The sequence below is a fragment of the Ochotona princeps genome, chromosome 13 (assembly GCF_030435755.1).
Source record: "Ochotona princeps isolate mOchPri1 chromosome 13, mOchPri1.hap1, whole genome shotgun sequence".
NCBI classification, from domain to species: domain Eukaryota; kingdom Metazoa; phylum Chordata; class Mammalia; order Lagomorpha; family Ochotonidae; genus Ochotona; species Ochotona princeps.
This window is the reverse complement of record NC_080844.1, coordinates 7,330,898-7,344,020: the sequence shown is the minus strand read 5'-3', so window position 1 is coordinate 7,344,020 and position 13,123 is coordinate 7,330,898. Positions and strand designations below refer to the sequence as shown.

At 41.6% G+C, this 13,123-nt stretch overlaps 1 protein-coding gene across 5 annotated transcripts in view; it reads left to right on the top strand.

Annotated features, from left to right (window-relative positions):
- MAPK8 (mitogen-activated protein kinase 8) overlaps positions 1–13,123 on the top strand; it is an 84,423-nt gene that overhangs the window by 46,995 nt on the left and 24,305 nt on the right. For all 5 annotated transcript variants that reach the window (XR_009246459.1, XM_058671082.1, XM_058671083.1 and 2 more), the window contains exons 3-5: positions 6,116–6,245; positions 11,642–11,700; positions 11,792–11,930. Coding sequence is in view for 4 of the 5 variants with exons in the window: in XM_058671082.1 (XP_058527065.1) it covers positions 6,116–6,245; positions 11,642–11,700; positions 11,792–11,930 (328 nt within the window). In the remaining variant the exon portion in view is untranslated. The remainder of the gene's footprint in view (positions 1–6,115; positions 6,246–11,641; positions 11,701–11,791; positions 11,931–13,123) is intronic.

Sequence of the window (13,123 nt, the reverse complement as noted above, 5' to 3'; positions counted from 1 at the left end):
CTTCTAAGACTATTTTCTCACTTAACATACAAACTTCTAAGGATATCTTATTTTAATACTAATAGAGTATTGAAATTTCAACAAGAAATCAAGATGGCAGAATAGAGTAACAGACAAACATTAGCCAATGTGAAGCAGAGTGGGCACATTCCTGGAAATAGGAGAAGACAGAATGACAGCAGAGGGCCACCTAGACACTGATAGACATAGGAAAGCAGCAGACACAATGGTGTGGTGTTGCAGTGACCAGATACCTCAGCGGCATTCAGTAAGTGACAGCAGTGACTGGTGAATGACACCAGCAACAAGGCAGGAAGGGGCGTTCACTGGGAGTCAGAAGATGAACCCAGACAAAGAATTGCCCATCCTGCTGATGTGTTTGATTTGACCAGGAGCAGATTCAGAGCAGAGACAGAGCAGCAGTTCCCAGACAGGTAGTGCAGGAACAGGGTGGATTTCACAGCCTACTCTCCTCTTTAGAGCCAAATGGGATGCCATTTTGTGTAGGGAGGCAAAGGCTATTGGACAGTACTGCACATGCACTGGGCTGGGAGTGAACTAATTTCTGACTCAGTGAACTGCAACAACGTGGATCCTATAGATTCCACCCAAGATAGGTCCGAGTAACCCTCAGACCTGAAGGTGCATATCAAGAACTCTAGTTGTGGTGCCATTTTGTACAGTGTGGAAAAACTTGAAGACTGCAGGGGACAACATTGAGCTGAGCATGCACTGAACTGGATGCAAACTCACTGAGCTCAGTGCATCGCACTGGTCCCATAGGAAAATAATGCTGACTTTGGCGTCATTTGGGTCAAAATAGGTCCGTGTGGCCGTCAGACCTAACAGCCAAACAGGTTCTGGCAAGATCAGCACCACCAACAATCTAGTTATATAGGACACCTGGTATCTCCCTAATCCTGGGACCTGCTCTAACAAGAAGTGGGAGAAAGGTTGTATAGACAACGGTGCAGCCTCAGCACGGTATCACAGAAGCTGGAGCAATAGAGACCTTGGTGGAAATGTAACATAATAACCCAGACCTGAAACTCACTGGAAGGAGTGGCACGAGTAATACAAGCAAAGAGCTGTGTGCCAACCACAATAAGTAAAATCGAATTGTAGACCTGTGGGTGACACAGCTTAGAAACCTGCTCTAAAGAGAAGAATCTGGTAACCAGAAGCACAATGACCAAGAGCAAAAGGGGAGACAAAAGCACAATGAATGTTACTGAAGACTCACCTGAAAGTGAAGCAAATGCCTTTGCCAACTTCAAAGTTAACGGAGGAATACATCAAGATAATGGGAGATACAAATCTCAAAACATTTGTTATAAAGCTTCTTATCAACAGTGAGAATCACATATAATAGGAGTTAAAGAAATTTAAGGAACTTGTCACACAGGAAATGAGTGAAATGAAAGCTGACATATCAGAAATGAAGAATACAGTGGAGTGGATTAAAAGTACAGTAGAGAGTCTCCAAAATAGAATGAAGCAAGCAGAAGAAAGAATTTTAGAATTGGAAGACATTTCCTGTCACCAGGAGGAAACAAAGAAAAGCTGAGAGCAGAGCTGGGTAAGCTATATAAAAAAAAAAAGTATTCAAGAATTGAAAGACACTATTAAGAGGCCTAATATAAGAGTTATGGTATGGCAGTCCCAGAAGGTGCAGAAAGAGAAGCTGGGACTAAAGGTGTATTTAATGAAATAATAAGGGAAAATTTCCCCAATCTAGAGAAAGAATTGGGACACAACATCCAGGAGGGGCACAGAACTCCCAACAGGCTTGATCAAAAGCCATCTTCACCACAACATATGATAGTCAAGCTCTCTTCAATCGAACATAAGGAAAAGATCCCTAGATGTGCATGTGAGAAAAAAACAACTGACATATAAAGGAATGCCAATTAAATTCACAGGAGACCTCTCACAGGAAACTCTACAGCCCAGAAGAGAATGGAGTGACATATTCCAGATTCTAAAAGAAAAAAATTCTCAGCTCAGGATCACATACCCAGCAAAGTTTTCCTTTTTCTTTGAAAATGAAATAAAACTCTTCCACAGTCAAGAAAAGTTAGAATATGCCTCTTCCAAACCTGCCCTATGAATGATGCTTAAAGATGTTCTTTTGACAGAGAAGAGGAGTAGCACCCACCCAAACGAAAGGCAAATGCAAAGAATGTCCCAGCAAAATAACAACAGAAGACTAAATCAATGAACAACCCATTGCTAAAATGACAGGACCAAATTACCACCCATTCGTGTTAACCGTGAATGTAAACGACTTATTCTCATCAATCAAGCATCATAGATTAGTAGACTGGATTAAAAAAACAAAACCATCTATTTGTTGCCTACAGAAGACACATCTCAAAACAAAGGTCAGCGGAAACTATTATGGATTTGCATGTTTTTTTAAATTTAATTTCATTTCTTCAAAGCACTTTGTTATTAAATTCTTCACTGACTCATAGATCTTACAATAGCATCATTTTCTTCAGGAACGTTCCTAGTTTCATTTTTCAGGGATACGTTAGTCATTCAGTAGCATGCTATTTAATTTCATGATGTTGTTATAATTTCTTTTTTTCTTCCTGTTGTTGATTCTGTTTTGTGGCTTTTCATTTAAGGGAATGTATAGTAACTGTGTAATGGAGACTATCATATCCAGTGTCATGTTATTTAACTTCATGGTGTTGTAAATTTCTATTTTTCTTCCTGTTGTTGATTTTGTTTTGTAGCTTTTCATTTTTTTAAAAAAGATTTCTTCTTATTATTATTGGAAAGCCGGATATACAGAGAGGAGGAGAGACAGAGAGGAAGATCTTCCATCTGATGTTTCACTCCCCAAGTGAGCCACAACGGCCGGTGCGCGCCAGTCCGATGCCTGGAACCTGGAACCTCTTCCAGGTCTCCCACACGGGTGCAGGGTCCCAAAGCTTTGGGCCATCCTCGACTGCTTTCCCAGGCCACAAGCAGGGAGCTGGATGGGAAGTGGAGCTGCCGGGATTAGAACCGGCGCCCATATGGGATCCCGGCGCGTTCAAGGCGAGGACTTTAGCTGCTAGGCCACACCGCCAGGCCTGCAGCTTTTCATTTAAGGGAATGTATAGTAACTGTGTAATGGAGACTATCATATCCAGATGTGAGGATACAATGCAGTATGCATCTCTACTTCCACATCAAAGATGGACTTCCAATGAAAGTGTTAACTGTATCTTGATGATAGGATGCTGGACTCTGCCATTGTCCACGCGTGCAATGATGGACATATGACTGTTTATGAAGACCTAATAATATAGTAATAATACAGGGGAACTCAGTGGAGGGGTGGGGAAGGGAACGTGGGGAAGGGAACTTGGGGAGGGTGTAAGGGAAATCCCAGGGCCTATGGAACTGCATCATGAAATGATAATAATTTTAAAATTTCAAAAAGATAAAATTTTAAAATATATGAATGTTTCTGTGTCAGCTTTTATCTTCAGATTAGTGCACCTTGAAAAAAATTATTTAGAATATTGATTTGAAAGGGAGAGTGACACAAAGGGGTGATGGGAGGGGCAGAAAGAGACCTTCTACCCACTGGTCATTCCCTAAATGAAATAAAACACAACAGCCAGGGCTGGGCCAGGCTGAAGCAGAAGCCAGGAGCTGCATCCAGGTCTCTCACGTGGATACAGGGGCCCAAGCAGTAGCGCCATCTGCGTGTGCTTTCCTAGGTGCTCTAGTTAGAGGGAGCTGGTTGGAAGGAAGGCGTTCAGGACTGGACCCAGTGTTCTGATGGTAGAAGCTTGTGCTTCAGGCACAACACTGGCTCCACTCTGTACATTTTGTAGCAGAATCTGTTTTTGAAAATTGCATTAGAAGGATCTTAATTCCTTTTAATAAGCTCCTGTCCTAGGGAATAAATATCTTCAAATTTTGCCTGAAGTAATGATTTCTGTAAAAGGCTAGACAACTGTTAGGTAGGCAACTATTTAATACAAAAATTTTGAAACTGTTGTGTTACTCATACAATCAACTGAAGAAATGAAACTTTGGGGCCTCTGAACACACAAGTATTTATGAATTATGCAGATTTAAGAATTTGAAATCTGGTTTCCTTGGACATAAAATGGTGGAATCTACTTGTATACCTTTGAACCTTCAGAGTTTAAAATATTTCTTGGGCCCAGCGGCGTGGCCTAGCAGCTAAAGTCCTCGCCTTGAAAGCCCCGGGATCCCATATGGGCACCGGTTCTAATCCCGGCAGCTCCACTTCCCATCCAGCTCCCTGCTTGTGGCCTGGGAAAGCAGTTGAGGACGGCCCAAAGCTTTGGGACACTGCACCCGCGTGGGAGACCCGGAAGAGGTTCCAGGTTCCCGGCATCGGATTGGCGTGCATCGGCCCGTTGCGGCTCACTTGGGGAGTGAATCATCGGACGGAAGATCTTCCTCTCTGTCTCTCCTCCTCTCTGTATATCTGGCTGTAATAAAATGAATAAAATCTTAAAAAAAAAATATTTCTTCTATTATGCAGATAAAGAATAAACATGAATTGAATAGGCAAAGATAAAATATCTAATTGTTGCATGACCCATAGTTGCTCTTTTTTGGTGTTTTTTTTTTTTAATTTGAGCAAGACATGTCAATGTGGCATTTTAAAGTAAAGATTATTCATGTATTTTGGTTTGTTTATGCATTTATGTATATGGCAGTAGTTTCCCGGGTATGGAATGTATAGATCTGTTCATTTATGCACTTTCAGTTTCTTGTTATACACTGTATTTGGTATAGTGAGAGAGTCACGAAACAAACTCTCAGTAAGATGAGAACATATCATTTATCAGTAATTAACTGGTTTTACAAAGATTACATAAATAGGAACAGTTCTTTGTTGGTTCAGGGAAAAGCATGGTTTTGGGCCCGGTGACGTGGCCTAGTGGCTAAAGTGCTCGCCTTGGATGCACCGGGATCCCATATGGGCGCCGGTTCTAATCCCGGCAGCTCCACTTCCCATCCAGCTCCCTGCTTGTGGCCTGGGAAAGCAGGAGAGGACAGTCCCAATCCCAATGCATTGGGACCCTGCACCCGTGTGGGAGACCTGGAAGAGGTTCCAGGTTTCCGGCATCGGATCGGCGCGCACCAGCCGTTGGGGTCACTTGGGGAGTGAATCATCGGACAGAAGATCTTCCTCTCTGTCTCTCCTTCTCTCTGTATATCTGACTTTGTAATAAAAATAAATAAATCTTTAAAAAAAAAAGAAAAGCATGGTTTCATGTCTTAATCTTCAGTTCTTGTCTTTGCTTTTAATTCTGGCTAACTTAAGCAAATTACTCAACTAGTGGTCCTGTGTTAGCACTGGTCAGTCTCAGTGATGGTGAAGATCTTGCAGTCATGAAATGCAGTAATTTAAAGACATTTTGCCTTATGTGTGCTTCATATTCTCTGACCTGTTTACATGTAGGATACCATTTGGTCATTGTTTCAGGGTAGAAGAAGATAAGACTACTAAGTATGCTGTCCTATGTCCCAGTTATAAAGCAGTTTCAGAGATCATGAAATCTACCATTCATGTTTATAATAAATACTTTGAAAAAAAAAATACTTTGACTTTTAGTTGCTACTCCAAAATGCATTTTAAGGACTTCACATTTCATGAATTATAAAATATTTTATTCATACCTGTGTATATACCATCCTCTTTCTGTATTCATTGTCTTATGTCCCAAGAATATAGGTCATATGTTTAGATATGAAGTTTCAGTCAGCATTTTTAGTAGAGTTCATGACCATGTTTATGTTGCTTTTCCTTGGTGTAAATGCAGGGTGAAAGATTCATTTGTACTTTGCAGTGGATCTGAGTACTCACTCAGTATTTGTGCTCTGGGTGCTCACTACATGTTAGGTGGATCTTGAGGGACACAGAGTAAACGAGCAGGGTTTGTCTTCATGGTGTTACCGTTTTCAGAAATCGTTGCTGTACATTGTTGGCATGAGCTGTAACAGCACAGTGTCACATAGATTGGAAAGCAGTCTGTCTTGGGGGAGAAAATGAAGAATCTGCATGAAGTGTTTATTCAGTGTTGACAGATCTGAAGTTTGTTGTTCTGTTTTGGGTTTCTTATTACAGTGCAGCTTATGATGCCATTCTTGAAAGAAATGTTGCCATCAAGAAGCTGAGCCGGCCGTTTCAGAATCAAACCCATGCTAAGAGAGCTTACAGAGAGTTGGTTCTTATGAAATGTGTTAATCACAAAAATGTAAGTGAACATTTTACATTAAGTTCAGGTGATATCGAGATGATTCATGGCTATCAGACCATTTAAATAACGAGACTTCAGATTATTCTTCTGGATTGAAACATTGTTTAAAGGGTATTTAATATATCTACAATGTGTACTTTTTTTCTTTATTAAAATGATATTAAAAGATAGTTCTGAAATTTAGGTTGTACAATTTTCTGACGCTAATCTAAAGGAAGAGTTTTAAAGAGGTAAGTTTTAGAAATTATTTTATTGGAGCTGGATTCATCTAGTTTGTATTTTTTTTAAGATTTATTTATAGATTTGGAAAGCAGAGTTAGAAAGAGAGAACTGTCTGCTGGTTCACTCTCCTAATGGGTGCAGTGGTTGGAACTGGGCCTGTGTGAAGCCAGGAACCAAGAGCTTGTTCCAGGTCTTCCTTGGGGGAACAGGAGCCTAAGGCCTTGGGCATTTCTTTACCACTCATTAGCAGGGAACTGGATAGGAAGTGGAGCAGCAGGTACTCGGACTGACATCGGTGTGGGATGCTAGTCCCGCAGGCGGTGGCTTTACCCGTATGTCACAGCACCAGCCCCTCGTTTGTGTTCTTCATGAGGCTGACATTTCAGAAATACTGTAGCCTTGTGAATGGAGATGGAATTGTTCCCCTGTTAGTTCGATATTGGGACTTTGTTTAATCATATTAAACGTGAACTTCAGTTCACTTTTTCTTGATGGCAGGAGAACAGTGTAGGTAAAGCAGTAGAACAGGTGTTTTTAAATGTTTGAAGCGAATTGTGAAGACATTTCTAAATAAATTTTCTAGTGATTATAACGACTTAACATATCATTTTTGTTAATTTTCAGGACAGGCTTTTTTTTTTAAGCTTACATTTAAGTATGTGTATACTTTGCAGTTATGTTAATGGCATGATTTCTGAAGATGTAGGGAAAATAAACTGAGAGTCAATTATGCCAGGGACAGTTGTGTCAAGTATAAAACAAAAAGATTCTGGCAGGAGGCATTTATGGTGTTTGTCCCAAGTAATTTATAAAATATGGTGCTTTCTGATATTAGCCTCTGTGTAATGGTTACTGACGTTGACATGAAGGGGGAGAAATCCGTAAAATTAACCTGTAAGGTCTGAACCAGAGGAGGGTGAGCTTAAAATGTTGTTTGGAAGTTAGAAACAAAGCATTAAATAGCAAACAAGCATAAAGGGTTTAGAAGTTAATTGTCAAATAATAGTGACTGCACATCTCCAGGAGATTTCTATGAACTTTAATAAACTGGGAAGACTTTGGGGAAGAATAAGCCTAAAGATGCAGTAAATTGTTCACAATAAAGAGAATTCCCAGAAAGGAAGGGTAGCACGCACACGGCCCAGAGACAGGCCAGTGTTAGTGGAGTCCATTCTTGTTCCAGGTAGGAGCCAGGTACACTGCTTATCAGCATTTTGCCGGTGCAGCGTCTTTGCTGCTGCCATAGCCATGGACCCATGCTGTAGTGACATTGCTGTGGTTTTTCCTTAGGGTTTTACCTCCCCAGCATGGTTGACTACAAATAAAAATGGTTACATGGATGAAGTGGAGCCTGTGCGTAACATGGCTGGCACAAATCATGTAGGCAGTACTCCTGACTCTTGGAAGAGGCTGGGTGCTAAGAGCATTTGTTCAGTGAATGAAAGAAACTGTGTATGAGGAAACTAGGAATGTTCGTTACCTGAATTTTTTTTTCCTACTTAATGGGGGGATTTTTCTAGAATAGATTGCCTTTTGAACAGTTCAGCATCTGCCTAGGTCATTGCTTCATTGGCCTAAACATCACCTGTTTTTCCTACCATCTTTAGCAGTGGTTTGGGGTTTGCTTTTTGAGCCTGGTGGCTTCTCTCAGGGCGCACACGGTCCTGTGTCTGATGGAGTCCTCTGTCCATAACTGAGGCTTGCTGCCTCCTCAACTGTGGGCATTCGAATCTTCTTTGCAAATCTGTTTGACTCATATTGCCTAAGCAGGGGATTCCTTGTCATAGGACTGCTAACTGGTCATAGTTAAATAACCAGGTTTTAAATAACCAGGCTTTATTATTATCTTTTAATTTTGGAGAATTAATTTATGGCACTTATTTCTTCCTATTGAGCTCAGAGTGAACTGTCATGGCTCTCCCAGAGATCAGTTTGTAGTGAGAGCTCTCCTGACTTGCAGAGAGCCATCGCCTCACATTGTCCTCACACGGCCCTTCCCGGCCGAGTGCTTGTAGACAGAGAAAGATCTCTCTTAGAAGGCTGCTCAGCCCATTTTGAGAGCCTGCTCCCATAAACTCATCCAGGCCTAATGATCTTTCAAAGGCCCCATTTCTAGATATCATTATGGTATGGGAAGTGGGACTTCAGTGTAGGAATCTAGGGGAGAGAATCATTTAGTCTGCAATACTAGAGTTTGGGAAATTATGGCCTGGGTAGTCTAGATGGCATATTAGAATCTCAGCTTGTGTAGTAGCCATAGGCAGTGGGAAATTTAGGCTGACAGTACGATGAACAACATATTTGGAGTGTTTGTTAGCTGTAGACACTGACAGAGAAGTTAAAAAATAAAAGCTAAACCTTCTGTAATGAAAGAGGGGCACGGTGGCTAGATGAGGGATTTAGAAGGAGTCAGTTATTTGTGAGACCCCCGTGTAGAGTAGCACTGTATATCTGACCCTCAGAAGCTAAGTAAAGGCTTCTAATACCTATTTTGGAATTATCCACATGGATATTTGGAGGAAAAGATGTAGATGATATCACATGGGAAAATGACGCAGATGTAGCAGGATTACAGACAGTGGTGGCAAAGAATATGCCTGTGAGTGACCCGGTGGAATAGACGTGGGACACATGGACAAGGGTGGCCTGCCGTGGGCCAGGGCCGGAATGTGCTGGGGAACTAGTTTCTCTGCCTGTGGTTTCGTTTTCCACAATTGCCAGTCCCCAGTTAACTGTGCTCCAAACATAGTGAGTGGAAAATTCCAGAAACAACTAATTCACATGTACTGTGATGAACTCGCTTCACACAGTCCTGCTGTGTCCTACTCTAGATATGCATCATTCCTTTGTCTAGCATAACCATGTCATATGCCTACCTCGTAGTCATTAAGTAGCCATTTCAGTTGTGAGTTCCACTGTCAGGTATTGCATTGTTTGGTGCCTGACCGCTGTGTCACTGTGCTGTGTCACAAGGCCCGTCTCATCTGACCACATAGGCACTGTGTTATTTCACATCACAAAAAGAAAGATCAGGTGGCACAGCAAGTTAAGCCACCACCTGCAGTGCTGGCATTTCCTGTGAGCACTGGTTCCAGTCCTGACTGCTCCACATCCTGTCTAGTTCCCTTATGTTACTGGAAAAGCAGTGGAGAATGGCCCAAATGCTTAGATTCCAGCCGCTTCTGGGGCAGATCTGGATGGAGTTTCGGCTCCTGGCCCAGGCCCAGGTTTGTGGCAGTTAGGGCTTGAACCAGTGACAGGAAGTTCTCCCTCTCCCTATCATTGTCTCACATGTGCATTCTTTCTCTGTATCTCTTTGTCACTCCACTTTTCAAATAAAGTGCATAAGATCTTCAAGAAGGATAAGTATTATACAATAAATATTTTGAGAGCCACATTCACATAACTTACTGTACTTCACTTAATTAATTCCACTGTTCCATCTTAATAGTTACTGTTAGCCTCTTACAGTGTCTAATTTAGAGATTAAGCTTTGTGACATGTAGAGAAAGACATAGCTTCCGGCACCAGCAGCAGGAGGGAGGATTCGTGTGCCGCATTACCACACTGGCCCCGTAAATCTGCAGCGTTGTTAACATTTACTGAAAGTTATAGAGAGTGTGTAATGTAAGTGCTTGCTAATTGCATGTTCATAAATGTAATCTGTTGTGTGAGATTCTTCTGTTGGGGGGCTGGCATAGCTGTGTAGCAAGGTAATCCTCTGCCTGAATTGCCAACATCCCATATGGGCACCAGTTTATCCTGGCAGCTCTATTTTCAATCCAGCTCTCTACTTGTGGCCTGGGAAAACAACAGAGGATAATATAAGGCCTTGCGACCCTAGACTCATGTAGGAGACCCCAGAGGAACCTCCTGGCTCCTGGCTTCAGATTGGCTCAGCTCCAGAAATTGCAATGATTTGGGGCTTGAACCAGTGAGTGAAGATGTCTCTCCCTCCCTCTCTCCTTGTCTCTAAATCTGCCTTTCAAATTAAAATATATCTTTAAATGAAAAAGAGTCCTCTGTCCATAGCTGAGGCATGCTGCCTCCTCATTTGTGGGCATTCAAATCTTCTTCGCAAATCTGTTTGACTCATATTGCCTAAGCAGGGGATTCCTTGTCATAGGACTGCTAACTGGTCATAGTTAAATAACTAGTTTTTAAATAACCAGGCTTCATTATTATTATCTTTTAATTTTTGGAGAATTAATTTATGGCACTTATTTCCATCTGTTGACAAGGTTTTTTAAAGAGTGTTTTGAGAACGGTTTTAGGTTCACAGAAACACTGATGGGAAGATAGAGTCCCCATTACGCTGTGCTCCCCAACACGCACAGGATCTCCCAGGCCGCCAGAGTGGTACATTTGTTAGAATTGATCCGCACTGACGCATCATCATCCAGAGTCTATACTTGTGTTATGGTTTATTTGTTTTGTTTTGTGAAAGATTGATTTCATTTTCATTTGAAAGAGTTACAGAGAAAGGAGGAGACATAGAAAGTGAGGTCTTCCACCCCTGATACACCCCGTACTGCGGCAGCGGATGGAGCCAGAAGCTTCTTCCAGCTGTAGGGGCACCAGTGCTTTGAGCTGTTTTCTGCTGCTTTCCCAGGCCATTCCCAGGGAGCTGGGCCCAGAGTGGAGCAGCTGTGCCTTGTACCAGTTTCCGTGTGGGCTGCTGGTGTGAGCAGCCGCAGTCTCCCCACATGTCGCAGCGCCAGCCGCTCATGCTCTCACCTTCAGAGTGCTCTCTCCCCACCTCTTCCTTCCCCAGCCGTGTAGGTTTTAGTGTGTAAAATAAAAGAGGGGGTGAGTGTTGTGGTGCAGCAAGTTCAACTGCCACCTGGGATAGCGTATCTCATTGCAGAGTGCCAGGTTTGAACCCTGGCCAATCTGCTACCGTGCTTCTGATCTAGTTGCCTGCTAATTTGCACCTTGGGAAGCAATAGATGACGGCCCAAGTACCTGAGTGCCTGCCCCTCATGTGGGAGACCTGGATGGAGTGAAGGGCTCTCTGCCTTTCTAATAAATAAGAAGTAAATAGGTGGTTAAAAAAAGAAGAGATTTAAACTAAGGGTGTTTTCTGTTTAAAAAAAAATTCATGTATTTGCAGTTGTGAAATGAAAATAATAGGAGGCAGTTTCTGATGTTTCTATTTGCTTTTAACACAGATAATTGGCCTTTTGAATGTTTTCACACCACAGAAATCTCTAGAAGAATTCCAAGATGTGTAAGTGTGGCAATTACAGCTGTATTATGTTAGTACGTATTCTTAGATTGTTGCTGTACTCTTTAGCTGTCATCTTTTTCCACCCATGAAGTTACATAGTCATGGAGCTCATGGATGCAAATCTTTGCCAAGTGATTCAGATGGAACTAGATCACGAAAGAATGTCCTACCTTCTCTATCAGATGCTGTGTGGAATCAAGCACCTTCACTCCGCTGGAATCATTCACCGGGTTAGTAGAAAAAGCTCTCATCATTTGTTGAAATCATTGAGGTGAAATTCATGTAGCAGAGTGAACCGTTTTGAAGTTTACAGATCAGCCTTGGTACGTTTGCAGTGCTGTGTGCTACCTGTATCTAATTCGGTGCTATTTTCACCCCTGGAAGAAAAGTTCACTTCCACCTTTTATTTGGAGAGTCTAATCCATCTTTCTGTTAGAGTAATTATTGGAAAGGAAAAGGTTACCTACTGTTTTGTTTCCTAAATGTATTTTATTTTTCAATTACCTTCTGCTTTCTTTTGTGTCCATTGATTTTTTTTTTTTGTGGTAGTAGTATACCATTTTTCTTCTCTCATTTTCTTTCTCAGTTTTCTTAGCTGCGTAATCTTGGGGATTACATGTAACTTCAAAAACTTAGAGCAATCTGGTTTGACTTATTGTTGCCTTAGCTTCATATGCCAAACTCTACTTGGTAGTCTAGTCTGTCTCTCCCGTTTTACATGATTGCTGTCATAGGTTATGTTTTTGTAAACTATGTGCTAGTTATAATTTATAATTAGTGTTTCATGCATTTGAATTAATTCATATCAGAAAAAAATAGAAGCTAAAAATATAAAGTATGGTAATAGTGGCTTCTGTAATTACCAGATAGTTACTGTAGCAGTACTTTTAGCTCATTGTATGCTTTGAGTTGCTGTCTGCTGCCCTTCCGCTTCTGCCTGAATCACTGTTGTCGCCTTTGGGGACAGTTGTGCTAAAGTGGCCTCCTTTGGCTTTATCTCAGACTGTCCCAATTTGTCCTTGACGTTGGAAGGATAGTTGGAGGGATTTCACCCTTCGGCTTAGCAGGGTTTTCCCCTGGCACTGTAAGTGTATCACTCTATCACCCGTCAGACTCTGTTTTCTGGTGAGAAAGCATCTGTTAAGTTTGGTGAAATCTCTTGTAACTAGCAAGTTACTTCTCTCTGTTTTTGAGGTTCTTTTATTTCTTGTCTTTTACTGATTTGATTGTAATATGCCTTAGTGTAGATGATTTTTGTGTGTATCCTGCCTAGAATTCTTTGAGCAAATTAAATGTGTAAATTTGTTTCTTTCATCAAATTTAGAAAATTGTAAGTCATTTTTTCCCTACCTCCTCCCCCTTTTCTTTTGCAGTTCTCCTTATCCAGGGTTAGTATGCTTGATCGTGTGTAGGGTATTGTTTG